Source organism: Peromyscus leucopus, chromosome X, assembly GCF_004664715.2.
Source record: "Peromyscus leucopus breed LL Stock chromosome X, UCI_PerLeu_2.1, whole genome shotgun sequence".
Taxonomy (NCBI): domain Eukaryota; kingdom Metazoa; phylum Chordata; class Mammalia; order Rodentia; family Cricetidae; genus Peromyscus; species Peromyscus leucopus.
In genome coordinates, this window is record NC_051083.1 from 31,098,709 (window position 1) to 31,125,740 (window position 27,032).

General features: G+C 43.8%; 1 protein-coding gene across 1 annotated transcript in view; it reads right to left on the bottom strand.

Annotated features, from left to right (window-relative positions):
* Ctps2 (CTP synthase 2) overlaps positions 1-27,032 on the bottom strand; it is a 107,714-nt gene that overhangs the window by 74,134 nt on the left and 6,548 nt on the right. The window contains 8 exon segments of the mRNA XM_028887755.2: positions 3,059-3,153; positions 5,493-5,581; positions 7,134-7,266; positions 11,914-12,062; positions 17,574-17,654; positions 19,145-19,228; positions 19,350-19,466; positions 24,984-25,084. Of these exon segments, the coding sequence (XP_028743588.1) occupies positions 3,059-3,153; positions 5,493-5,581; positions 7,134-7,266; positions 11,914-12,062; positions 17,574-17,654; positions 19,145-19,228; positions 19,350-19,466; positions 24,984-25,084 (849 nt within the window).

Below are 27,032 nucleotides of genomic sequence, written 5' to 3' on the forward strand. Positions count from 1 at the left end.
AGCAGGAAATGGCTGAGTACTCAAGGAACTTCAGAAAGTTCCATATGGTTAGGGCATTAAGAGACATGATGTTGTGAAGCAGAGATGCCTATCTGTAATCCTAGCACATGGGAGGTATAGGCAAGAGGATTGGGAGTTCAAAGCCCGCCTCAGCTACACAAGTTCAAGGCTCACTTGAGTATAGGGATATGAGAGAAAATATATTCAACATACACTGTATACATGTACAAAAACTTGAAAAATAGATTAAAACAGTAGAAATGTGAAAAGAATTTCGCTGGCCATTTTATATAGTTTTTTATATATTGACAGACCAGATATAACATGTACTGTATAAAACAGAGCACCTGAGGCTGGAGAAATGGCTCAGCAGCACAGAAAAACCCTGTCTCCAAAAACCAAAAGAGAGAGAGAGAACACTCGTTATTCTTGCAGAAGAGCCAGTTTCGGTTTCCAGCAGCCATGCCTTCTTCGGAGCTCAAAGACCACCCGCACCCATGTGGTGCACAGACATACAAACAGGGTACTTATTGGCCATTTTGTCTTTATTAAACTTACATGCCTTTAACTGCACAAAATAAAAACAGGAATAAAGGGCACACATGGGGGGCCCTGAGAACAACTTGCAAACATCTGCACAATGAAAAATCACATCAGGAGCTTTAACCAAGTTTAGGTGGAAACTGAGTTTAGAGAGAGATTTTAAAAAAAAACAAACCATGAAGGGCAGAGCTGTAGCTCAGTTGATTGTTTGCCTACCACGCTCCAAACTCCAGGTTCCATTCCCCGCTGCAGCATACGCTGGTGCCTATCTATAATCCCAGCACTAGGGAAGTGAAGGCAGGAGGATCAAGAATTCAAGGTCACCTTGGCTATATAGCAACTTTAAGGCCAGCCTGAGCTACATAAAACACCCTGTATGAAAACATCCTGTGATCGTTTGAATGAGAACAGCCTCCATAGGCTCCTAAGTCTGAATATTTGGTCTCCAGTTGGAGGCTTTTTGGGGAGTGACTAGGAAGTGTGGCCTTGTTGAAAGAAAAGTTACTTCGGGCAGGCTCTGAGGTTCAAGACTTGCCATTTTGAGTTAGCTCTCTCTGCTTCCTGCTTACAGATCAAAATCACGAGCTCTCAGCTGCTGCTCCAGCACCATGCCTGCCTACCTGCTACCATGCTCCCCACCAGGATGGTCGTGGACTCCTCTCCTTCTGGAACTTTAAGCCCCAAATAAACCCTTCCTTCTTTCTACTATAAATTGCTTGGTCATGGTGTTTTATCACAGCAATGGAAAAGTAACTAAGACACATGCCCTTTCTTCATTTGTGTGTGTACATGACATATATGCACAAGTAGGGTGATAGTGCACACATACCCAAGTGCAGAGGCCATAGGAGTAAGTCAAGTGCCCTGCATTATCGATCTCTATCTTACTCCCTTGATACAGGGTTTCTCAATGAACCTGGAGCTTGCCAATTCATCTAGGCTAGCTGGCCAGCAAGCCCCAGCAACCCTCCTGTCTCCATATCCCCCAACACAGTGTTAAGGTTATATGCATGTACAGTCATACCTAGCTTTTAATGGGTGTTGGGGATCAAACCAGGATGTTTGCTGCCCACTGTGCCATATCCCCTGCCTGAACACCCCTTCTTAAAAAGCAAAAGGTAACAATGGCCCAAATGAGCTTAGGTCAGGATAAAACAAAGCAAGTGTCCTGGTTTTTCTTTGGAAAAGGAGTCTCAAGAGTCTGGAGTACCCAGGAAAAGAGCAGGTAATAGAAAAAAACTAACATCTAACATTCTGCTGACCTTCCCTTCGATTTATAAACCCACCAGAATCCCTGCAACACAGTGGGAGACGGGGCCTCCATGCCCTCCTACCTGAATCTCCAGCCACAGAGCTGCCTTTAGCACACCCAGCTCCCATGTCATCCGGCCTTGCTGTTAAAAAACTAGGCTTTGCAATTTAAATTGCAAGAGCATTCAAAAGACCTGCCTCTGAAGGCATAGTGATGTATACATGTAGTCTCAGTATTTGAGATGCTGAGACAGGAGGATAGCTTGAACCAAGAAGTTCAAGGTCAGCCTAGACAAGACAGTAAGATCATATTTCTTTTAAGAAAGAAAAAGAAGACCTGGTTTAGGCAACTTTTAACAGAGCTGCTCCTGTGGCACTGGTTGATCTTTTTGCATTATCTTCTCTAAAATGAATATAAGTTTCAGCTTAGAGCTGTGGATGCGGCACGGTAGTAGTGCTTATTTAGCATACACAAGGCCCTGGGTTTCATCGCCAGTACCACATACACACACAAAGTTTCCACTTAAGCACTTCTTTTTCTTTACTTTTTGTTGTTGCTTGTTTGTTTGCTTGCTTGTTTGTTTGTTTGTTTTTCAAGATAGGGTTTCTCTGTGTAGCTCTGGCTGTCCTAAAACTCACTTGTAGACCAGGCTGGCCTCAATCAACCTCAGAGATCCACCTGCCTCTGCCTCCTGAGTACTGGGATTAAAGGCGCACGCCACCACACTTGGCTTAAGCACTTCTTTTTCAAACAGAAAGGTTAGTACAGAGTTCTGCGGAATGGCTTTTTGCTGCAAGTGCTAAGAGGACTGGTAAGAATACAGAGATAGACTTCTTCCAGCTTCTTGCTACTCAGAGGCAAAGGTTTGCTATAAACTGTAAGTAATAATTCTAGGCTTTACAAATCATTTGATCTTCTCCAACTGTACAGCAATATGCAAAACAAATTGGGTGGCTATGTTACAAGAAAACTTTATTTACAAAAGCAAGCTAGGAGCCACATTCAGTGTGATAAGCCCTGTAGCAAACAATTTGGTACCTGACTTTCAAAACTAAGTTCACACCTTCCCAAGAACAAACCTTATTATATGTTACCCCAACTAAGGTATGACACCTACCTTATGTCAAAAACCTGAATAAGGGATGGCAATATATCTCAATGGCAGAGTTGCCTTGCATGTACCCTTAAGGCCCTAGGTTCAATTCCTAGCACTGAAAAAAAAAAAACATAAAAACTCATAGGATCAATAAACAAAAATTTTACCCAGAAATGGAATCTTCTTTGTCCTTGCCCAAGAAATTGCCTGGAGTTTTCCCAGTGTTCCTCGGATTCCAAAGCCTCCAGGCACAAGAATACCACTGAAATTAACACAAGACGAAAGTAAAGTTGACCATCCACCATTTTAAAAATACTTTTCATTAATTAATACTCTGGGTGTGGGAGGGAGCGTGTATGCCTGTGTATACGAGCAAGTACATGCCACAATGAGTATGTGAAGGTCAGAGGACATCTTGTAAGAGTTGGTTCTCTCCTTCTGCTATGTGGGTGCCAAGATTCGAACTCAAGTTATCAGGCTTTGCAGCAGGAACTTTTACCTACTAAGCCATCTCACCAACCCATATTACTTTTCTTTTGAAAACTCGTGTCTTCATCGGTTATGTAGAATGTTCTCAAACTCAGTGCCTGGCACAACCACCAGTGAATGTCTCAGGTCTGTTTTCAGAATAGATTACATAATTAAACGTCTTTGAATCTCAACCTTATGGGGACTTATGACAGTCAGTTTCTCATAACTGACTTTAATATATATTTTCTGATAGGTCTTGGTGGCTTCTGAGTATAATAACTGAGAAATTCCACTCAATAAAAAATACAGACAGCCAATCATGGTAGTGTATATGCCTATTAACCCAACACGCAGAAGGTAGAAGCAGGAGGATTGCTACAAGTTCCAGGCTAGTTGACTATGGCTAAACAGCAAGAGTCTGCACCAGTAAATGAAAACCAAAAACAAAGACTACACTGAGAACTGTGTGTGATAATACATACTTGCACTCCCAGCACTCCAGATGCTGAGGCAGGAGGATTCAGAGTTCTATCTAGGCCAGCCTGGACTATATAAATGAGATCTGTCTCAAAAGACAAAAACAAGTAAGTAAAAGAATATAAAATAGGGGCTGGAGAGATGACTCCGAGGTTAAGAGCACCGACTGTTCTTCCAGAGTTCAATTCCCAGCACTCACATGGTGGCTCACAACCATCTGTAACAAGATCTGGCAACGTCTTCTGTGTACATAATAAATTTTAAATAAAAAGAATATAAAATAAAAGGATTTACCAGGCAATGGTGACACATGCCTTTAATCCCAGCACTCAGGAGGCAGAGGCAGGCAGATCTCTGTGAATTTGAGGCCAGCCTGGTCTACAAATCGAGTTCCAGGAAAGGCGCAAAGCTACACAGAGAAATCCTGCCTTGAAAAACAAAACAAAACAAACAAAAAGAAAAAAAAAGAGTTCTACTGAGGGCTGGTAGACAGGGAGAAGGAGAGAGAAACATAAAATGAATAAAAATAAAAATGGGTTAAAGTCCTTGTTGTTGTTGTTGTTAAATTTCCAAGACAGGGACTCATGAAGTACAGAGCAGCCCCAAACTCACTCTATAGACAAGACCAGACCTGAACTCTTGGTCCCACGTGTTGGGATTACAGGTATGTACCATCACACCCAGCTGGGTTCTAACTACTATATCAAAACTTTCAGCTCTCTTACATCATCAGAAAGAGTTAAAGCAGCCTATGATGTCAATGGCCAATTAAGTAACAGTGAGTGAAAATGCCATGGCTAGAGAAAACACTCAAACTAAAAGACAACAGTTCAGTCTATGTGGGTTTGAGGCCAGCATGGTCTACATAGCAATTTCTGGTATAGCCAGGGCTACACAGAGAAAGCCTAGCTCAAAAACAAACAAAAAAAAAAACAAGCAAGCAAACAAACAAACAACAAAACAGTTCAAGGGAAAAACCAGGAAAGTCATGGTAACCTCAAGATCCAAGGTTGGTTCTCTCAATCGCTTACAGAAAGAAAGGAGAAGGGAGGGGAGAACCTCACACGTGGAAGGGCTTGGGACACAGCTCAGTTGTTAGTGCTCGTCTAACATGCAGCCCTGGGATTCCATCCCCAGCGCCCCATAAACCAGCCATGATAGTTAGTGCATGTCTGTAAACCCTGAACCTAGGAGGTGGAGACAGGAGGATCAGGAGTTCAAGGTCATCCCAAGATACACAGTTTCCAGGCCAGTCTGGGCTAAAAAAGACCCTAATTCAGCAATCAATTAATTAATTAAAATAAAAATAAATTAGTAAACACATGGAAAAGAAAATCAGAGAAAGGTCCTGCTTGTACTTCACTTTATATATGCAGCAGTCATCACTGCCTCTTTCGGTAAAATCAGCACTCTTTCCCTGCAATGCAGTCTCCACACCCTCTCCAAAGAAAACCACTCCTGCTGCCCATGCCACCTGAGCTCGTATGGTACACCTGAATGCAATGTGGCGGGAATGCTGCACAACCACCTGCAAAGACCACCAGGACTTACCTACTCCAAATGCATAAAAGCCAGCAACTGTTACAAGTGGAATAGTTACAGAGAAAGCACAATGACATTGTCCTCCACGTGTGGACAGTCCCTGGTACTCACTCAGCTAAACACAACTTCTGCCAAGCTTCATGGAATTTCACAGGGTCCTCGGCTTTGGTGATTGGCTCCAGATCAAGGGAGTCTATGTACTAAAAAAAAAAAAACATCAAAAACCCAACAGATTAAAGGAACATTTAAGAAAAATAAACACTCAAAAATACTACAGCTATGTGGTGATATATTATGTTCCCCAATATATTGTGCACCCTAATAAAGCTTATCTGGAGATCAGAGGAAAAAGCCGGCCAATATATTAAACATAGAGGTCAGGCAGTGGTAGCACATGCCTTTAATCTTAGCATTCGGGAGGCAGAGATCCATCCGGATCTCTGTAAGTTCAAGGCCACACTGGGAACAGAGCCAGGTGTGGTGGCACATGCCTTTAATCCCAGCACTAACCATAGAGGGCCGGAGGTCTGTATAGACAGACAAGAAGTGATACAGCTGGGCAGAGAGAGGAAGTAAGAAGGCAGGGACAGAAAGGCATATAGGCATGGGTATACAGGAAGTAGGCCTCTCTTTGGCTAAGGATTTCTAGCAATAAGAATATGTGGCTGTGGCTTCTTTCTGCTTCCCTGATCTCTCAGATTTTACCCCAATATCTAGCTCCAGGTTTTTACTAATAAGACCTTTTAAGATTTGTCTTACACAGCTATCTAAGTTATTCAATAACTGAGGGCTAGTCTAGCTTAGAAGGAGTTCAGTGAGGCCTCATTCTTTCCAGAGGATCCTATAAGGTACAGAGGAGCATGGTCAAATTAGCAAAGCTCTGTCTCAAACCGTAAAATTAAAAGAGGGCTAGGAATATAGCTTAGTGATACAACATTTGCCTAGTGTGCTCAAAGTCCTAGGTTTAATCCTAGTACCACAAAGTGTAAGGGGAGAAGGAGCGGGAGATGGACGGAAAGATAGAAGAGAGAGAGGAAGAAGGAAAGGAAATGACCTGGGCACTGACTCTCTAGTGAGCTTCCTAGTAAGGAGCACTTTACATATGTTATCACAGGTCATCACTGGGGGACTTCCAGCTGAATCTATGCAACTTCATGTTGGAAAGGTCTCTGGTAAGCTTGCACTTGCCTTTCCCCAGACTCCACCCCATAAGACTCTTCCATTTGCCGATTTTCCTTTGTATTCTCTGGCTATCATAAATCTTAGACATGGCTAGGACTGTATGTTGAGTCCTGTCAGTCCTCCTTTTCAACTTTCCATGCAGTGCTTGGACTTCAAAGCCCTTCATCACAATTCCGCCTCTTTGGGAATTTATAAATTGTGTTTATTTGTTTTGCAGTGCTGGGGAAGGAACCAAAGGCCTTGATCATGCTAAATAAGCACTCCAGCACTGAGCCATAACCCAGCCCAATCTGCCTCTTTAGAATACAAAATACTGGAGTGACAGAACTATCTAGAAGAGGTCTGGAGAGACAGTTCAGCAGTTAAGAGCACCCGGTACTGCTGGGTTCCCAGCACTCATATCAAGCGGCTCACAACCACCTCTGTCTCCAGCTCCAGGGAGATCCAATGTCTCGGGCCTCCCTCATGCACTTGCACTCACATGTACACACTCACACATAGAAATAGCTACACATACAAATAACTAAAAATAAAATAAAGAAATAACTAGAAGAGCAGGCTGGGACTCACCATCAGATTCAACTTGTGGTTGATGGCCAAGGCTGAGTGTTCCAGTGCTTTGAACACAGAGGCATAGCAGTCCCTGAGTTTGGTGTATTTACCAACCAGGGCGATGGAGCATATTTTCTGCAGTCTTTCATACCTGAGAGGGGAAACAAGCTCAAAGTCCATATGCACACTATGAAACATCACAAGCAACAATGCAGCCACTGCTCTTATTCCAAGGTACTTTTCAGAGCTTTAGAGACAGACAAGACACTCAGTGTACTTGACACGAATCTCTCCTCCAACATGCCAAAATCTGCTCATCAGATTTCAAAAACACAAGAAGAGCTGGGAAGATGGCTCAGTAGGTAAAGCACTTGACACGTAAGGATGAGGACCTGAACTCTTATCTCCAGAAACCATGTAAAAAGGTAGGCATGTCAATACACATCTGTAATCCCAGCATTCCTATGAGATAGGAGGTGGAGACAAAAGAGCCCCCAGAAATTGTCCTCTGTCCCCACATGCATATGGTAGCACAAATGCACATGTGCATGCATGCACACACACACACACACACACACACACACTCTCACACACACACAAAGATTAAAAAACAAAACAGTTTCTTTAGAAACCCCAAGAATCCTCAATGTTGGCTTACATAAGCAGGTATAGATATAAATCTCAGAGTTTATCAAAGAAAAACTTAAAGCATCAAAACAAAAAAATAAAAAGCTATTTCATAAACACTGTGCTGTTTATAAATTAGTTTATAAGGTAACACTATATAAGAAAATGCAATGTACTTGTCAACAGGAAACATTCAAGTATGTTTGTAAGGTGACATCATATAAGAAAATGCATTCAAAGTTGTCTAAATTAAAATTATCACATTCCCAATTGGCACACTAAAGTCTGATTATTTGGAACATGTCTGAAGAATAGCGCTAGGAGAACTATTTAAAATATTACAAGACATTTAGATCATTTTGATGAGAAAATTCCATTCTACAAAAGACACTCAATCACATTTCACAATTATAGACACAATTTTCAGTGTTGCTTTTGTCAGGAAATCTGTTCAGAGAGTATGAAAAATATGGTGATCAGATGTTAGGTCTGTAGATGATATTGTAGTGCTTTGAAGCAAGTTCTTGCCCCAAACATGGAGACAAAATGTTACCATAAGAAGGTATCCCCCTTTCATATCTTCATCTGCAGTGTGGGCAAAAAAAAAAGTATCAAAAACAGACTGGGAGGTGGGGATAAGTCTTAGTGGATGTAACACTTGAAATCTTGAGAACTCATGTAAATGCAGGATGGTTATAGTGGCCCAGCTGTAATCCCAGGGCAAGGAAGGTAGAGATGGGTTCCCTGGGACAAGCTGGCTAGCCAGACTAGCTGAAGCAGCAAGCCCCAGAATCAGCAAGAGACCTGTCTCAATATATAAAGTGGAGATAGTGAGGAAAATATGAGATGTCAACCTTGGACCACACACACATGTACATAAATATGTGTGTGACCCTAACACACACACATGCAAAACTGCATAGACAGACGCAAAAACAAAAACAGGCTGAGTGCCAGGATGTGGCACAGTTGGCAGAGTGCTTGCCTAGCATGCTGGAAGCCCTTGGTTTGATGATCCTCAACACCATGTAGAAATGGCATGGTGGTAACACAGCTGTCATCAATCCTAGCACTCAGGAACTGAAGACAGGATGATAAGTTCAAGATCATCCTCAGCTACACAGTGAGTTCAAGGACAGCCTGGGAGACATGAGATTGCACCTCAAAAATAAAAAATAAACCAGATAAGGTAGCACACAGGAGGTAGAGGCAGGCAGAGATCACTCTGAGTCTGAGGTCTCCCTGATCTACATACTGGTCAGAGCTACACAGTGAGCCACCGCCTCAAACACATAGAGATAAAATAAATTAAAAACACAAAAACATAAACTAGGTGGGGTGGAAGAAAATAAAACTAAGAGACTAAATGTAACAAGAAAGGTTAAGACTTCCCAGGAAGATTCATAATAAAAGACCCTAGGGAAGGGTATCAAGCCTTTAACTCTGCTTAATTTTATCTTGCTCAGTAGAATTCACAGCAGTGTGTGGCCAGAAGTGGTAAAGCAATTGCCTAGCATGCACGAGGCCCTGGGTTCAAACTCCAGTATCACAAAATGATGATGATGATGATGATGATGATGATGATTATAATGGTGATGCTGAATTCCTGATAACCGAAAGCAAGTTAATCTCAAGCCAAATATTAGAGATGCCACAAGAAGCAGATATTTTGTCCCAAGGTGTGGTCCACCTACTTAGCAATCGCAGCTGCCAGTGTGCAAAGAGTTAGCTGGGCCTCACTTTCTCCTCACAAAGAGGAAGGACATGGCTCTGACCCAAAAGAAGGCACAGTAAAGGCAGTTATAGGCTCCCCTTTCTACTCATGTCCAGACTTCCTTGACAAAAGTCACATGGTGATAGACAGATGAGTGCATGAGCCAAACACCCCAGGGTGGGGGCTGCTGTGCTGGCTGGCTGATGTCCTAAGCCCATCCTTATATTGACTTTCCCCGTAAACGTTCACTTCCCAGATCAGCCACAGGTTCACCTCATATGATGAACACAGCTATCACAGAGGTGCAAGGCAGGCTTCTGATACTACTGTGAGTTGTTGAGGAATGGGGAGGAGAGTCTACTTTACAGGCCCACACAACACGGGCAGGTCCCAAAGTGGGAAGGGGGTATCTCATTTCAGCCTGGGGTCCCCGGAAAGGAACACAGCCACTTTAACCAGGACCCCTGGCCTCTAAGTGGCAGTGAGCTTGCATCATCAGAGCAGCTGCTCTGCCCTCTCACTGACTCCTTACGTGGCTCTACAGACTACCGTGAAGGGGTGGCCATTACAGTGCAGTTACCAATAAACCAACATGACTGTCCAAATGATACAGATATCGTGATCGCTGTTTACTTTGAAGACTGTGCTAGGCTCAACAGGTCCCCACCAGGCTGGAGATGGAGCTCACACATTAAGGCTTGTATGTTTGAAGCCCTGGGTTCAATCCTCAAAGGGAGGGAAAAAATTATCTGGGTATGGAGGCTGACGCCTTTAAATCCCTAAGAACCTTAAGAAGTAGATGTAGCGGCACACACTTTTAATCGCAGCACCCAGAAGACAGTGGCAGGCAGACCTCTGAGTTTGAGGCCACCCTGGTCTGTAGAACAAGTTCCAGGACAGTCAGGGCCACAAAGAGGAACACTGTCTTGGAGGGAAAACAACAACAGCAAAAAACTTATAAAAATGGCCTTGTCTTTGCTGATACAATTAAGGATTTGAAGAAAGGAAAGAATATCTTTTAAAAGTTGTCTTTTAACTGGTATTCAAGTGTGCATATGCACAAAATAAATGAATATAATTTTAAAATAAAAATTTTTAAGATACATAACTACTGGATGGGAGTGGTAGATACCTATATAACCCCAGCACTCTGAAGACAGAAGCAGGAGTTCAAGGCCAGTATGGACTGCATGAGACTATCCCCAAACCAAACCAAACAAACAAGTCACTGCCAGATGGAATGGTAATAGCAGAGCCAAACGTCCCATATAAAGGATCTTCTTTAGGAAATGTTAGCCAAATCAAACAAAAACTCTACCACTTACAACTATAAATCAGGCTAGGGATGTAGCTCAGCAACATAGCACTTGCCTAACATGCAGAAAGCCCTGAGTTCTGGCCCCAGGACTAGATAAAGAAAAAGGTGGAGTAAATATTCAGTAAATAAAAAGTAAATTAATACATAAATCAAACTTCCAGGGGCTGGAGAGATGTCTCAGAGGTTAAGAGCACTGGCAGCTCTTCCTGGGGTCCTGTGTTCAATTCCCAGCAACCACATGGTGGCTCACAACCATCTGTAATGAGATCTGGTGCCCTCTCCTGGTGTGCAGGAATATGTGTAGACAGAACACTTATACATAATAAATAAATAAATCTAAAAAAATAAATAAATCAAACTTCCAAAATTAAAAATATTCCTTTGAGCTGGGCAGTGGTGGCGCATGCCTTTAATCCCAGCACTTAGGAGGCAGAGACAGGCAAATCTCTGAGTTCAAGGCCAGCTAAGTATATATATTCCTTTGAAAATCCAAATATCTCTCTCTCTCTCTCTCTCTCTCTCTCTCTCTCTCTCTCTCTCTCTCTCTCTCTCTCGGTTTTTTGAGACAGGGTTTCTCTGTGTAGTTCTGGTGCCTGTCCTGGATCTTGCTCTGCAGACGAGGCTGGCCACAAAATCACAGAGATCCACCTGCCTCTGCCTCCCGAGTGCTGGGATTAAAGGTGTGCGCCACCACCGCCTGGCTGAGAATCCAAATCTCTTTAACTCACTTGGGTTTAATTTCAGCAAAGTCAACAGCTCCAAAAATCTTCAACACAGAGAAATACTCTAACAACAAACTTAGATACATCCACACCAGAACATACACATACAAAATTGTGAACAGGACATACTGGCCCTTTCAAGTAGGTTTTACTTCCACCTACAGGCCCAACAATTATTAAAAATTACGTAAAGAGGCCAGGGTGAGAGCTCAGTCAGTAGAGAACTTGCCACAAAGGCAAGAGAAAGTCAGTTCAAAGCCACATAAAGCCAGATGCTGTAGTATGCTCATCTGTAATCCCACGGTCCTAACTTCCCATGCATTTATAAAGACTGAGAAAGTCGGGAAAGAACTGGGAGAAGTTTTTAGAAGTCCTATCTATGTCAAAAAATTTACATAAAGAATTCCTTTCACATACCTGTCAGCCATGGCTTTCCACTTGAAAAGCAAATTGCTTGAATCACTGATGGGCAGGTCCAATCTCTCCTTAAAATATTTAACCATGCCTTGCTCCTCCAAAAGAAGAGGCACTCGGTAGATGGAAGAAACATCATGGATACAGATGACCTGATCAATGATAATAAAACATCTTTCTTAATACACCATTGGAATAAGACAAAACTCAAGAAATGGCTTATACTAAAATAAGAAAGCTACGTGTTCGGGCACAGGCCTAATTCCAGCTTCCCAGGAAGCTGAGGCAAGAAAGAGGACCATAAGAAATTCAAAGCCAGCCTCAGCTATACAGCAAAATACAACTTCAGAAAGAAGAGAAGGAGAGCAGGAGGGAGGGAGGAAGCAGTAATGAAAGAAAGAAAATAAGAAAGGGGTTGGGGATTTAGCTCAGTGGTAGAGTGATTGCCTAGCAAGCACAAGGCCCTGGATTGATTCCTCAGCTCCTAAGGGGGAAAAAAGACAAAAATAAATAAATAAATAAATAAATGAATATGTGCTGGAGAGATGTCTAAACACCTAAAAGTATTTGTTGTTCTTTCAGAGGACCTGGGTTTGACTCTCAGTACCTACAAAGTAGCTCACAACCATCACTGTGGTGGTTTGAATAAGAATAGCCCTCATGGGCTCAAATATTTGAAAACTTAGTTACCAGGGAGTAGAACTGTTTGAAAGGATTAGAAGGATTAGGAGGAGCAGCCTTGTTGGAGTAGGTGTGGCCTTGTTGGAGTCACTATAGGTGGGCTTTGAGATTTTTAAAACCCATGCCAGGCCCAGTCTGTTTCAGTCTCTCTGTCTCTCTGTCTCTCTGTCTCTGTCTCTCTGTCTCTCTCTGTCTCCCTCTCCCTCTCTCTCCCCCCTCTCTCCCTCTCTCTCTCTGCCTGTGGATCAGGATGTAGTTCTCAGGTATTGCTCCAGTGCCTGCCTGCATGCTGCCAAGTCCCACCATGATGATAATGGACTAAACCTCTAAAACTACAAGCAAACCCCTAATTTAAATACCTTATCTTATTGGTTGGCCAGGAGTAGTGGTGCACACCCTTAATCCCAGCACTTGGGAAGTAGAGGCATGGGAATCTCTGTGAGTTCAAGGCCAGCCTGGTCTACAAAGCAAGTTCCTACTGTTGCACAGAGAAACCCTATCTCAAAAAACAACAACAAAGGAATTTCCTTGGTCGTGGTGTCTCTTCACAGCAATAGAACAGTGAATAAGACAATCGCTAACTTCTGTTCCAGAGGCTCCAAAGACTTCTTCTGACCTCTGCAGGCACCAGGCATGCATATGCTACTCATACATACATCCATGAAAAACACTCACACACATAAAATAAATAAATCTTAAAAAAAAATCAAAAGAAAGAATGTCAATGGAAGAAGGGAAGAAAGAAAAAGAAGGATGTACTGTTTACATCCTTTTGACATAGTACTGGGTGTAAGTCATCTAAAGATATAGTATTTAGGAGGCTGTCACAGGTTATATACAAGTACTGCACCGTTTTGTTTTATTTTAACATTGCTTGAGAGAGAGCATTCGCGCATGCAGCATACATGTGTGTGGAGATGAGAGGAAAACTTGCAGGAGTTGGTTTTCCCTTCCACCGCTATGGGTCATGAAAACTGGAACGCAGATTGTGAGGCTTGGCACCCAGGCCTGCACCATTGTCTTGCAGAGACTTGAGCACTGGGGGAATCTGATATTCCTGAGGCGTCCTAGAACCACCAATCCCTTGCAGATGATGAGAGAGGACTGGAACTGTCCGGTCTTAGTCCCCAGTTCCTGGCACAAGCTTCAAAAACTTCTCAAATTTCCTGAGTGAAGCAAGTGTCTTTGCTGGTGGTCCTGAGAAAACTTCCAAATGGCCACCAAAGAAAAACCAACCAAGTGATTAGAGGACTGCCGACCAATATCTCAGGAGGGGACGAGGAGGGAAACTGAGCTCAAACACATGGGCAAATAATCCACTAACCATGCCTCTATACAAATATTCCAATAAAAACTCTGGAGAAAGGGCTAGAGAGATAACTCAGTGGTTAAGAGCACTGGCTGCTCTTCCAGAGGACCTGGGTTCAATTACCAACATCCACATGGCAATTCATAACAATCGTGTAACTCCAGCCCCAGGGTCTCTGAAGGACCAGGCACACACATAGTGCACAGGCATACATGCAAACAAAATACCCCAACATATACATACATACATACATACATACATACATACATACATACATAAATACCTCTGGAGAAGCCAGGTGTGGTGATACACACCTTTAATCCCAGCAAACAGGAGGCAGAAACAGGCCTGGTCTCGTTTGAGGCCAGACAGGGCTAAATGAGACCCTGTTTGGTTTATTTGGGTTTAGTTTTTTGTTTTTTTAATACCTCAGGCTGGCACAAACATCTAATCCCAGCATTTGGGAAGCAGAAGCAAGAGGATCAAAGCCAGCATCTATTATATTGCCCAGTCTAGGATACTGAGACCCTGTTTATATATAAAAGCTGGTGGGGGTGTTGGGTGGGGGTGTTACTAGGTAAAGGAGCTTAGCATCAAGCCTGATGACTTGAGCTGGATCCTCCACGTGGGCACTATGGCACACAATGCACACACAAATGTAATTTAAAAAAACTTTTTTTGGAGCTGAGGACTAAACCCAGGGCCTTGTGCTTGCTAGGCAAGCACTCTACCACTGAGATAAATCCCCAACCCTAAAAAAATTTTTCTTAAAGTTGGGCATAGTCACACATGCCTGAAATCCCAGCATTTGGGGAATTTGGGGGAGCTTAAGGCAGAAAGATCAGAAGCTCAAGGTCACCCTCCTCTGTGTAAAAGATGGAGACCAACCTGGACTACATAAAACACAGTCTCAAGGAAGTTAAAAAATAAGCCAAGTGCTGGCGGCACACACCTTTAATCCCAGCACTGAGAGGCAGAGGCAGAGGCAGGCAGAGTTTGAGGCCAGGCTGGGCTACAGAGTGAGTTCCAGGATAGGCTCCAAAACTACACGGAGAAACCCTGTCTTGGAAAAAAGAAAAGAAAGAAAGAAAATTGAAAAATTAAAAACATAGTGAGCTGACATGACTTACATGTACCGCCCAGTGCGGCCCCAGAAGCACCACACTTAGACAGACCTTGTCTTGCACAGGTGTGTAGGAGATTGTTATCCCTGCTGCTGTAGTTGCTGATGTCTGCCACCTTGTTCCCTGTTCCCTTCTCTCTGGTAAATTTACAAGGGCACAGTGCCCATGGGGAAATTAATCACACCTGTTAAAGACTGCCTTTAAGCTACAGTGTTTTTCACTAGACCTAATTAACGGCTTTTAACATCCTCTCAAGAACATGAGACAGGGTACCTGGAGGCATTTAAGAATCTGCCAAATCCCAAATAAACGCCAAAAATGTTCTGCCATCTCTGGGTTCGATTTTCCCAACACCACAGCTATAAAACCAAGAGTTCTTCACTGGTTTGAATATTGCTAGTCAGACTATAGTGCATTACTGTGCATGTACCAGGGCAGTTCCAAGTGCCAAGATGTCACCAATATGGGGTTCCATCCCAATTACTAATCAAAGCTAAATCTCAGAGGGTTCAGTGTTGGAGGACTTTTCTAGTATCACCAACACTGAAAAAAAAATCGGCACGCATGGTGGTGGATTCCTATAATCTCAGTATTTGTGAGATAGAGGCAAGAGAATCAGTTTCAGTCCAATCTGGGCTACATGACACCCATTCTAAAAACAAAAACACTACCTAAATCTCAAGCCAAGCATGTTGGCACTCACCTGTTATCTCAGCACTCAGGAGGCTGAGGCAGGAGGATCACAAAATTGAAACCTGTATGGGCTAGACTATGATGACCTTGTCTCAAAAGTGGAAGGGGGCTTAACAGCTGTTGTTCTTCCAGAGGACCCAAATTTGCTTCTCAGGACCTGAATGGAAGCTCACAACTGTCTGTAACTCCAGTCTCAGAAGACCTTACACCCTCTTCTAGCCTTTCTGGACACCAATCATGCACAAGGTATACAAATATGCATGCAGACATGCATTCATACACATAAAAAAAAACACTACATCTGTAGGCAACTGCAACTTCAACAAGTAGAAAGCATGGAGTTATTTACCCATTCTCCATGCTGTGACACACACACCCTGGGAGGTAGAAGCAGGAGGATCAGGAGTTCAAAGTCATCTTTAGTTACATAGAGAGTTTGAGGCCAGCCTGAGCTACAAGAAACCTTGTCTCAAAAATAAATAAATAAGAAGAAAAAACAAGACTGGATCACTGGGGCTGAAGAGATAGCTCAGCGGTCAAGAGGACTTACAGCTCTTGCAGAGGACACAAGTTAGATTCCCAGCACCCACATCAGACAGCTCAAAACCACCTGTAACTCCAGTTTCAGGGGATCCGATACCCACAATCTCTTTGGACACCTGTACTCACTTATACAAACCCACACACATACATATAAACTCAAAATAATAAAGATAAATCTTAAAAAATAAGAGACTTGGATCACTGTTACAGGTCTTAGACTCCACAACAGCCACAGTTGGAACTCTATCTTCCTCCTCTAAGCTCTCAGCAATCCAATGCAAAATGTTTTATTTATCTTTTTCTGTTCTGGAAACCAGGCTGTATTTGCTTAATCCACATGCAAAGCACTGTCTACCAAGAGGAAGGGTACACAAAACAACTGAACCAAAACAAATTGACCCAGACATTAAGAGAAGAGAGAGACAGAGACAGAGAGAGAGACAGAGACAGAGACAGAGAGAGAGAGAGAGACCCTTCTTTTAAAAGCAGTTCAGGCTTGGAAGGCTCAAGCAGAGGACTCTATCAGCTCGCTCCCCGAGAACAGATACCCCATTAGGCATCTGTAAGAGAACCTAGAGCTGGAAGAAAGGTTTTCTAGCAAGCCTCACCCTGATCCTGAGCTTCAGTCACACACTCTTTATAAACTGTAGCCAACTGTAACCCCTCATACCATGAGCTTACTGGGAACAAGAGCGAGAAAGAAAAAGGAAATTTAAATGTCAGAATACCCAGGTTGGAAGTCCTGCAGACAGAAGGCCAGAGCCTAAATTAGGGTAATTTATGGAGAAATGAAATCAGCCAGGCCACTTATATGAACCGAAAACATAGTGTGAATGTCAGCATACTGTGTGATTTAAAGTGTGTTAAGCTGTAACAGGTACAAAAGAAAACCGAATGAAGCAGTATGTGTCCTGGCAAAACAAAGCATGAAAAAAGGCTAAAGAGACAGCACACAGTACTCTTACTAGAAGTTCACTGAGCTAAAACGTCCACCCTGAGCTTCAAGGGGCAGCTCATGACTGTTTTCAGCACATGGCATGTAGGAGAATCAGGAATTCAGGTCAGCCTGGGTTACATGAGACTGTGTGGCTCAGTGAGTAAAGGCATTTGCTACATATCCTCACACCCTGATTTTGATCTCTGAAACCAACCTAAAGGTAGGAAAGAATGGATTCCATCCACAAAGTTGTCCTCTGATCTCCGCACACGGGTCATAGCAGAAGCACACACACACACACACACACACACACACACACACACACACACACAAAGTGAATCAACAACTTTTACTCTAAGGAGCACCAAGCACCAACCTGATCAGGGTCCACATGACAAAACATAGAAATCTTCTCCTTCACAGCCATCTCGATGGGTGCTGAACTACGGCAGACAATCTGTGAAAGGCAGTCACGCATGGGTCAGTAAATGGGAACAGGGCTGATCAAACTGCCCAAGTCATCGTCAGAAAATCATTCTATGCTTTGTTTTCTACAAGAGACTAGACCAAGGATGCACTTGTTCACTCTGGGCACCCTGCTGTAGCATGAGAAATTGGTCTGGCCACTAGCAAAGCACTTCTCACTAAGTTCAACAGAAGTCTACCAGAAAGAACTCAGAGCATCCAAATGTCTCTGGCGGACTTAAAGCTCTACAGGGCTGTTTCGTTAAATAAAAGAGGGGGTAGATCCGAAGTTAACAAACTTTCACTAAAGGGTCACACAGGAAACATTTTAGCTTTCCAGGGAAGGCTGTGCCAAAACAGCTACAGACTATATGCAAATAAATAAGTAATTGTGTGTCCATAAATTTTTATTTAGAAAAATAGGCAGCTGTACCGGGCCGTGGTGGCACACACCTTTAATCCCAGCACTCGGGAGACGGAGACAGGTGAATCTCTGTGAGTTCGAGGCCAGTCTGGTCTACAGAGCGAGTTCCAAGACAGGCTCCAAAGCTACACAGAGAAATCCTGTCGAGAGAGAGAGAGAGAGAGAGAGAGAGAGAGAGAGACAGAGAGAGAGACAGAGAGAGATAGAGAGAAAGAGAGAGACAGAGAGAGACAGAGACAGAGAGAGAGACAGAGAGAGAGACAGAGAGAGAGAGAGACAGAGAGAGAGAGAGACAGAGAGAGAGAGAGAGAGACCGACCCTGTCCTGAAAACCCAAAAAGAAGGCAGCTGCTTTGTGGACCCCCGACAAGCTGCTGGCTGTAACTGGGTTACCTATATAGGAACACATGAATGCTTCTTAGACTAAAGCTCAGAGCAAAGATAGCCAGTCCTTGAAGGGACACAGGAAAATCCCAAGGTTTCCCATTCACTCTGAAGGAGCCAGGAACCTTATAAATGACAGCGCATTGTTGTATCTTGTCTGCTATCAATGGAGCCAATTTAAGGATAAAGAAATACTCAGCCGGGCGGTGGTGGCGCACGCCTTTAATCCCAGCACTTGGGAGGCAGAGGCAGGCGAATCTCTGTGAGTTCGAGGCCAGCCTGGGCTACCAAGTGAGCTCCAGGAAAGGCGCAAAGCTACATAGAGAAACCCTGTCTCGAAAAACCAAAAAAAAAAAAAAAAAAAAAAAAAAAAAAAAAAAAAAAAAAAAAAGAAATACTCATTTTCTGGATGCCAGATACAAAGTTTGCTGTCCCAGGAGCCATTTGAGAGGGACAAATGACTCAGATGTTAAGTTAAAGATTCAGGTATGGGGGGAGGTTGTATAGTTCAAAGGTAGAGCACGTGCTTAGTATGTGCAAGGCCTTAAGTTCCATCCCCAGCAGCAAAACCAGAGTAAATAAGCCATTCTTAGTGGGTGTTCTAGCCTGTGAAACGCAGGCAGGTCCTACTCCAAAACACCTTAGAGACAAGCGTACCCACTGGGCTTAACTCACCAGATCTGGAGACAAACCCAGGCCCCTCAGCGAGCGGACGCTGTTCTGTGTGGGTTTGGTTTTTTGTTCTCCAGTCGCACTGGGCTAAAAAAGAAAGAACAAACGGACAATTTATGGCTCTTGAACTTCAAACGGAGGTCACCTAAAATATCAGTGCAAAACTGACCAAAGCTCACACGCCACATACTTATGTGGAAAGGCCCACCTGTGGAACGAGGCTGACGTGAATATTACAGAAATTCTCTTTTTTGGCTTTAAACTGGAACTGTCGGAATGCTTCCACAAATGCCATTCCTTCAATGTCTCCAATAGTGCCTCCCAGCTGAGGGGGGAAAACGAAAATAAGGCACAAATGACCAAACATCTCCCACAGTCCACAAACCAATGAAACTCGCTTGCTTTTTAAGTTAATTTTCTGTTGAGATGGGGTCTAACTATACAATCCTGGCTGACCTGGAACTCCCTATATAGAGCAGGATGGTTCTGAAGTCAGAGATCTGCCTACCTCTGCCTCCCAAGTGCTGGGATTAAACGCATGTACCACAATGGCCAGCTAAATTAAGTAATTAATTACTTTTGGGGAGAGTTTCATACTGTAGCCCAGGGTGGCCTGGACTTCTACATAGCCCAGGCTAGCCTTGAACATGTAACATGAGCCACCACACCTGATTTAGAAATAATTTTGTTTTGTTTTACTTTTATTTTTCAAGACAGGGTTTCTTTGCATACCTCTGGCTATCCTGGAACTCTTCACGCTATAAACCAGGCTGGCTTGTAACTCAGAGATCTGCCTGCCTCTGCCTCCTGAGAGCTGGTTTTAAAGATGTGTGCCACCATCCCAAGCTTTAGACATAATTTTAATAGACTGAGGGATAAGAACTGAAGTTTAATACTTTCACAAGAACAGAAGTCTAAAAATGTTAAAAATCATTAAATTATACACTTAAAATGAATGAAATTTTATGATATTAAACTTCAATAAAACTATTAATAAAAAATCCTGGGCTGAAAAAAAAATCCTGGTCTGGTAAGACACATCTGTAATCCCAGCACTGGAAAAACTGAGGCAGGAATATGAAAGGACCAAGCAGATGCCATAATAGGCTGCTCAGTCTTCTCTCGGAGATCAGGCCTCAAATTCAGTTTTCTGAGAATTGAGCAAGCACTTTCAGGGAAGGCCATGAACAAAAGACATAGTCTTTTGCAATAGCTCCCTATCTGCATGTACTCTGACCGTTCAAGGTTCAGCCAACTGTTTACTGTCTGGGACCCCCCACCAACTTAGAGCTATGTGTGAGAGTAAAGGACAAATCCTGGGCCACTGAGTCAACCCCCACAGTCAGTACGTGCTAGGCCAGCCAGCCTCCATGGCAGCTCAAGGACAGAGCCTGGGACTTGTCCAGGCCTGTCCCAAAATGATAACTGTAACCCCCAACCAGTAAATTCAAAGGTTACACACCCTCACCCAATCATATGATGCCAAGGCTTGTACCACCCTGCTTGCAGTTTTTCCCTTTAAAATCCCCTCACTCTGAGGGCTCAGGGCCATCGTCCTTCACCCGCTGTGTCGAGTGTTGGACACAGACCAAGCCCAGGCTTGCTAGTTATCAATAAACCCCTGTGTGTTTTGCATTGGGGTGTCGTGATGTGGCTACAACAATCACAAGTTCAAGACTAGCCTGGAGTACATATATCCGACCTCAAAAAAAAATCCAGGCATGGTGACAAAAAGAAGGTGAGGCAGAAGGACGGACTGTCTTGAGTCTGAGGCCTTCCTGGGCTAAATAGTGAGTTCTAGGCCAGCTTGGGCTATAGTGAGACTCAGTCTCAAAGAAGAGACAGAGAGGACAGAGAGATGGCTCGATGATGAAAAGAAAGCACTGGCTGCTTTTCCGGAGGACCTGGGTTCAACTCGCAGCACCATGGCAGCTGACCACTGTCTGTAACTCCAGTCCGAGAGGCTGCTCCCTTCCGTCCCTGGAGAATGTACCATGTACACAGGCATGGTACACAGGCATACATACATACAGGGGAGCCACCCACACAGAAAAATAAAATGTTAACAAGTAAAGCAACTTTTAAAATCATCAAAACAGGAGAGAGACTGGGACACAGAACCCACAGGCAGGTAGAAAGTTCCAAGGGCTGGCAAGATGACCCAGTGGGTAAAGGCACTTGCCACCGAGCCTGAGGACCTATGTTTAAGGGACCCTGGCACCTTACAAGGTAACGAGAACTTACTCTCACAACTTTTCCTCTGACCTACACAGGCATACCCTGGCATGCACACTGTGACACATGTATGTGCACACACACACACACACACACACACACACACACAGAGTAAATAAATATAAAAGAAAAATTCACAATAAAAAATGAATGTAATGAAAAGAATCATCCAAAACAGGGACCACAGAAGAGAAAGGTAAGACTATTTCTACCAATGGTCCTAGTTGGAATAAAATACTCAAATCCTGTGATAAGAAAGGTTGATGGCCACCTGTTTCTGCTTGGGTGGTTCAATGGATTGAAATAGTGATGCTGGGTGGTGGTGCCATGCCTTTAATCCCGGCACTGGGGAGGCAGAGGCAGGCGGATCTCTGTGAGTTCAAGGCCAGCCTGGTTTACAGGGCAAGTTCCAGGACAGCCAGAGTGGTTACACAGGAAAACCATGTCAAGAAAGAAGAGGAAGGAAGGGAGGGAGAGAGGGAGGGAGGAGAGGAGAGGAGAGGAGAGGAGGAGGAGAGGAGAGGAGAGGAGAGGAGAGGAGAGGAGAGGAGAGGAGAGGAGAGGAGAGGGGGGGGAGGGGAGGGAGAGGAGAGGAGAGGAGAGGAGAGGAGAGGAGAGGAGAGGAGGGACAAGAGAAGGAGGAAGAAGAGGCAGTCACGGCGGCAGCAGGAGGAAGAAGACATCTGTATGTAATCTCAGTAGTGCTTAGGAGGCTGAATGAGGCTGGAAAATTGCTGTAAATTCAAAGCCACCCTGGATTACATACTAACTTCAAGGTTAGCTTGAAGTACATGGAGAACCACTGTCTCGATAAATGCAAACAGGGTCGGGGCTCAGTCAATAACTTGACTGCCAGGCAAGCATGAAGACTTGAGTCCGATTCAGAGAATGTAAAAAGCTGTGCACAGAAGGCGGGGGTTGAGGGGTGGGGATTTAGCTCAGTGGTAGAGCGCTTGCCTAGCAAGCACAAGGCCCAGGGTTCGGTCCTCAGCTCCGGAAAATAAAAAATAAAAATAAAAAAATAAATTTAAAAAAAAAGAAGGTAGGGGTAGAGACAGGCAGAACCTTGGAGCTTGCAGCAGCAAGTCTAGCCAAATCAATGAGCTACAGGTTCTGTGAGACCCTGTCTCAAACAAAAAGACAGTGAGCAACTGAGGAAGATAACCAATGCTGACCCCTGGCTTCCACTGGGATTAAAGGCCTGCACCACCACCACCCAGCTTGTTAATGTGTTTGGGGGGGGTGAGTTTTGTGACAGGGTCTGACTCCGTCGCCAAGACTGGATTGGGGCTCCATATGTAACCCAGGCTAGCTTCAAAGTCCTTCCCCAGTCTCTGGAGTACAGCTTGCTCTTGTGCTTTTCAACAGGGATCCTATAGTTGTCAATGGAACAAGAGGAAAGGTGACTTTAAATCTTATCCGTTGCTGCCCTCATGTGGTCTAATGTGGCACTGCAGCCTCCCAACCCATTTGGAAATTCCCTTTACTCTCTCCTATTACCAGTGTGTTCAGAACCCTTGAGATAGTCCTTTCTTACTATAAGTTTGCATTTATTAAACTTAAAACTCCAATAGATAATCCATAAGCTTTAAATAACCTGCATTATAATTTATTGTTATAATTGTTCTATTTTGTTATTCTCAATCCTGTACTATATCCAACTTACAAGTTCAACTATTACACAGTCAGAAGTGGTGGCATTCTACCATAATTCTAGCACTTGGGAAGCTGAGGCACAAGGACTGCTGGGAGTTATAGGCCAGCGTGGGCTACATAATGAATCCCAGGCTAGCCTGGACTACAGAGTGAAACCTTGTCTCAAAAACATCAAACGCAAACAAAAAACTATCGTAAGCACAAATGTTTAAGGTACTATACATGGTTTTGGACACACACAAAAAAAAAAGAAGTGAAAAGTTAACTGCAAGGGAGGACTCCATGACCAGCTTCCGTGAGGTCATCTCCCATTACTAGGTGGGAAGCTTTTGATGTCATCCAGCCTTCTTTAAGTAATTCCTCACCTGGGCTTTGTGTTGTTCTTGTTTTTTAGACAGAGTCTTATCATATAGCCCTGGCTGGCCTGGAACTCTCTACCATAGACCACGATGGCCTCGAACTCACAGAGATCTGCCAGCCTCTGCCTCCCGAGTGCTGAGATTAAAGGTGTGCGCCACTATGCCTGGCCCTTTTTTTTTTTTTTTAACTCACCTGTGCTTTCTAAGAAGGACTGATAAACTCACTGATTCACAAAATAATAACAAAAAATTGAGAAAGGGGACTAAGAATGCAGCTCAGTTGGCAGGGTCTGAAGCCCTGTGTCCAACCCCAGTGCCTCATAAAACTGGACATGGTGATGCATGCCTGTAATCCTAGCATGTGGAAGGTAGAGGCAGAAGGTTCAGAAATTCAAGGTCATTCTTGGCTATATAGTGGAGTTTGAGGCCAGGGTATATGAGACTGTCTTTTAAAAATATTTTTTAAAAGGAAACCCTGGGGCTAAGGAGATGGCTCAGTGGTTAAATACTTACTGTGCAAGCCTTGACAACCTGAGTTCAGATCCCCAGAACCCACATGAAAACCAGACATAGTAGCACAAGTGTCTGTAATTGTAGTGTGGGCCTACCAAGACATGGGATGTGGAGGCAGGAGGATCATCAGAAGCCCACAGGCCAGCTAGCCTGGTATACAAAGCAGTAAGCAATAGAGACCCTGTCTCAAACAAGGTAGAAGTGGAAGCTGAGGACCCACACTCAAGGGTGTCCTCTGACCTCCACATGAGCACTGGGACACATACAGACAGACAGACAGACAGACACACACACACACACACACACACATTCATTTTTAAGAAGAAGCACTTCCTTGGTATAAACCAGGAAGGAAGAAACACCCAGGTAGAAAACAGTTTGTATAAAACACTACATTATATAGACATACGGGAATGAAAGAAAAGTCAAAGCAGTCAACAAGTGGCAAGTTCAAATACTAGAAATGGTTGATATCAACCCCCACCACCTGACTTTCCCAACCCAATCTCTGCTTTTCACAGCACTTTGCGAATATTTCTCTAATACAAGGAATTAAAACACATTCTGGGATCTGAATGAAGCTCAGTTGGTAGCGTACATGCCTAGCACACATGAAGCCCTGGATCCCATGCCCAGCATGACATAAACCAGGAAGGATGGCACATGCCTGTAATCCTAGCACTTGGCAGATTTCAAAGGCTTTATTGGCTATATATCAAGTTCAAGGCCAGCCTGGGCTACCAAAGCTTCTGTTGTCAAATAAATAAAAGAATACACTACATTGGTATGGACAGTGGGTTTTATAGGCTCCTCAGGGACAGAAGAAACTGTCCATTCAAGGCTCCAACCCCAGCACTGACTACGTTACTCACCTGTCTGCACACACAGACCACTGCATCCTCACCCCAAGAGAATATGTAATTATCTGTTCAATAACTGACTTTGACCATCTCTGTTGTTCCCTGCTGGAACCCCAGCCCCCAGCCTAGTTCACAATACCCAAGAGGGGAGAGTTAATGGAAACTGGATGCTTAAAGACCCAGCAGGCAGTAGCTTATGAAGAAAAGTCCCGTGCTTGCCTCAATAACGCAAATCTGGGGATCTTCCTTACTAATGTCCACGGACACCTTGGCTTGATTCATGACCCACTCCTGGATAGCATCAGTAATATGAGGGACAACTGTAGAAAGAAGAATAAACAACATAGCAGGTTACTTCATGTTCATGAGAAAAGAAGCATATGGACCTCCCATATGATGTGAAAACAAGCGGGCGAAGGAGAGCAGCTGGAGATCTTATGCTATTGTCGCCATCACTGGAACCAGTGTGGACTGAGGAATTTAAGGCTACTCCTTGCCATGATAGGCTGTTGCTCTTGAAGCAGGCCAGATGCCGAGAACAAGAAGCAGAAAGAAGTGTTATCACTGATGTGGACGAGAAAACTTGCCAGTCTGGAGAGGTGGCTCAGCAGTTAGAAGCGCTTGCTGCCTTTCCAGAGGACCTGAGTTCACTTCCTAGTATCAACATCCAGAGGCTTGTAACTGCCTCTAAGTCTAGCTCCAGGGATTCCAACAGCCTATTCTGGCTTCCAAGGGCACTCACACACATGTGGCATATATGTACACATGTACACACACACATATATATATATAAATAAAAATAAATCATTAAAAAAAAACCTTAGGAACTACCTACCATGCCATCTGAAAACTGGGCAAGGAAGGCTTCTGGGTAAGCCAGATGCTAGAATCCATGGGAAGGACACCCAGCAGCTGTACAGGGTAAGTACCCTGGGGATCATAGAAGCCAGCAGAGAGGTCCAATTCAAGGGTAAAGCCCACCCCACTCACCAGGGTTCTAGCACAGAGATATCAAAATCCATCTGGATATTATTTTAGTTTTCTATGGCTTCTGTAATAAATTATCATAAAAACGTGTTTTTTTCATTTTGTTTTGGTTTGTTTTTGAAACAGGGTCTCCCTGTGTAGCTGTGAATGGCCTGAAATTTGCTATATATACCAGCTGTACATTCTTTATCATTCCGCACCATCCATGCCCAGGCAAAAATACCATAAATTTGCTTTCTTTTTTAATTTTATTTTATGTATATGGCTGTTTTGCTTGCACACATGTATGTCCATCATGCCTGGTGCCTTCAGAAGATAGAAGAGGACATTGAATCCCCCTGGAACTGGAGATATACATAGTTGTTATTCACCCTCTGGGTGCTGGGAACCAAACTAGGGTTCTCTGCTAGAACAAGTGCTCTTAATAATCTCTCCAGCCCCTGATGGTTTTCTTTTTGAGGCAAGGGATCCTATAGCTCAAGCTGGCCTACAATCTGCTCTGTAGGTTAAGATGACTTTGAACACCTACCCTTTCTGTCTCCACCTCTCAAATGCTGGGATTACAAGTGTGCATGCAGTTCATGAACTTAATAGTTTACAACAAAAATAATCATTGATGAGATGACATCGTGGGTAAGGGTGATTGCCAATAAGCCTGAAGACCAGAGTTCAATTCCCAGACCCCACTTGAGGGAATAAGAGAACCAACTCCTCCCGCAGTTCTCCTCTGACTTCCACATGTGCACTATGGCATGCAAGCACCCACAAAGACACATATGCATGTACATACAAAATAAAAATAAATGGAATAAAATAACAGCAACAAGACCAGGTATAAGCCAGCACTCAGGAGACTGAGGCAAAATGATTGCCACGAGTTTAAAGCCAGCCAAGTAAGTTCCAGTCCAGTCCAGTCCATACTACTGTATGAGACACTGTCTTAAAAAAAAAAAAAAAAAAAAAAAAAAAAAGCCGGGCAGTGGTAGCGCACACCTTTAATCCCAGCACTCAGAAAAACAGAGTGTGCTGATTTGAATGAAATGGTCCCCATAGTAGTTGGTGGTACTTCAGGAGTGCGGCCTTGTTGGGGGAAGCATGTCACTGGAAGGGGGCTGTGAGAGTTTAAAAGCCTCACACCGTTCCCTATGCTCTCTGTGCTGCTTGCTTGTTGCTCAAGGGGTGAGCTCTCAGCTGGCTAGTCCGGCAGCCATGCCTGCCTGCTGCTATGTGTCCCCCACCCCATGTGATGGCTATGGACCTCTGGAACCATAAGCCCAAATA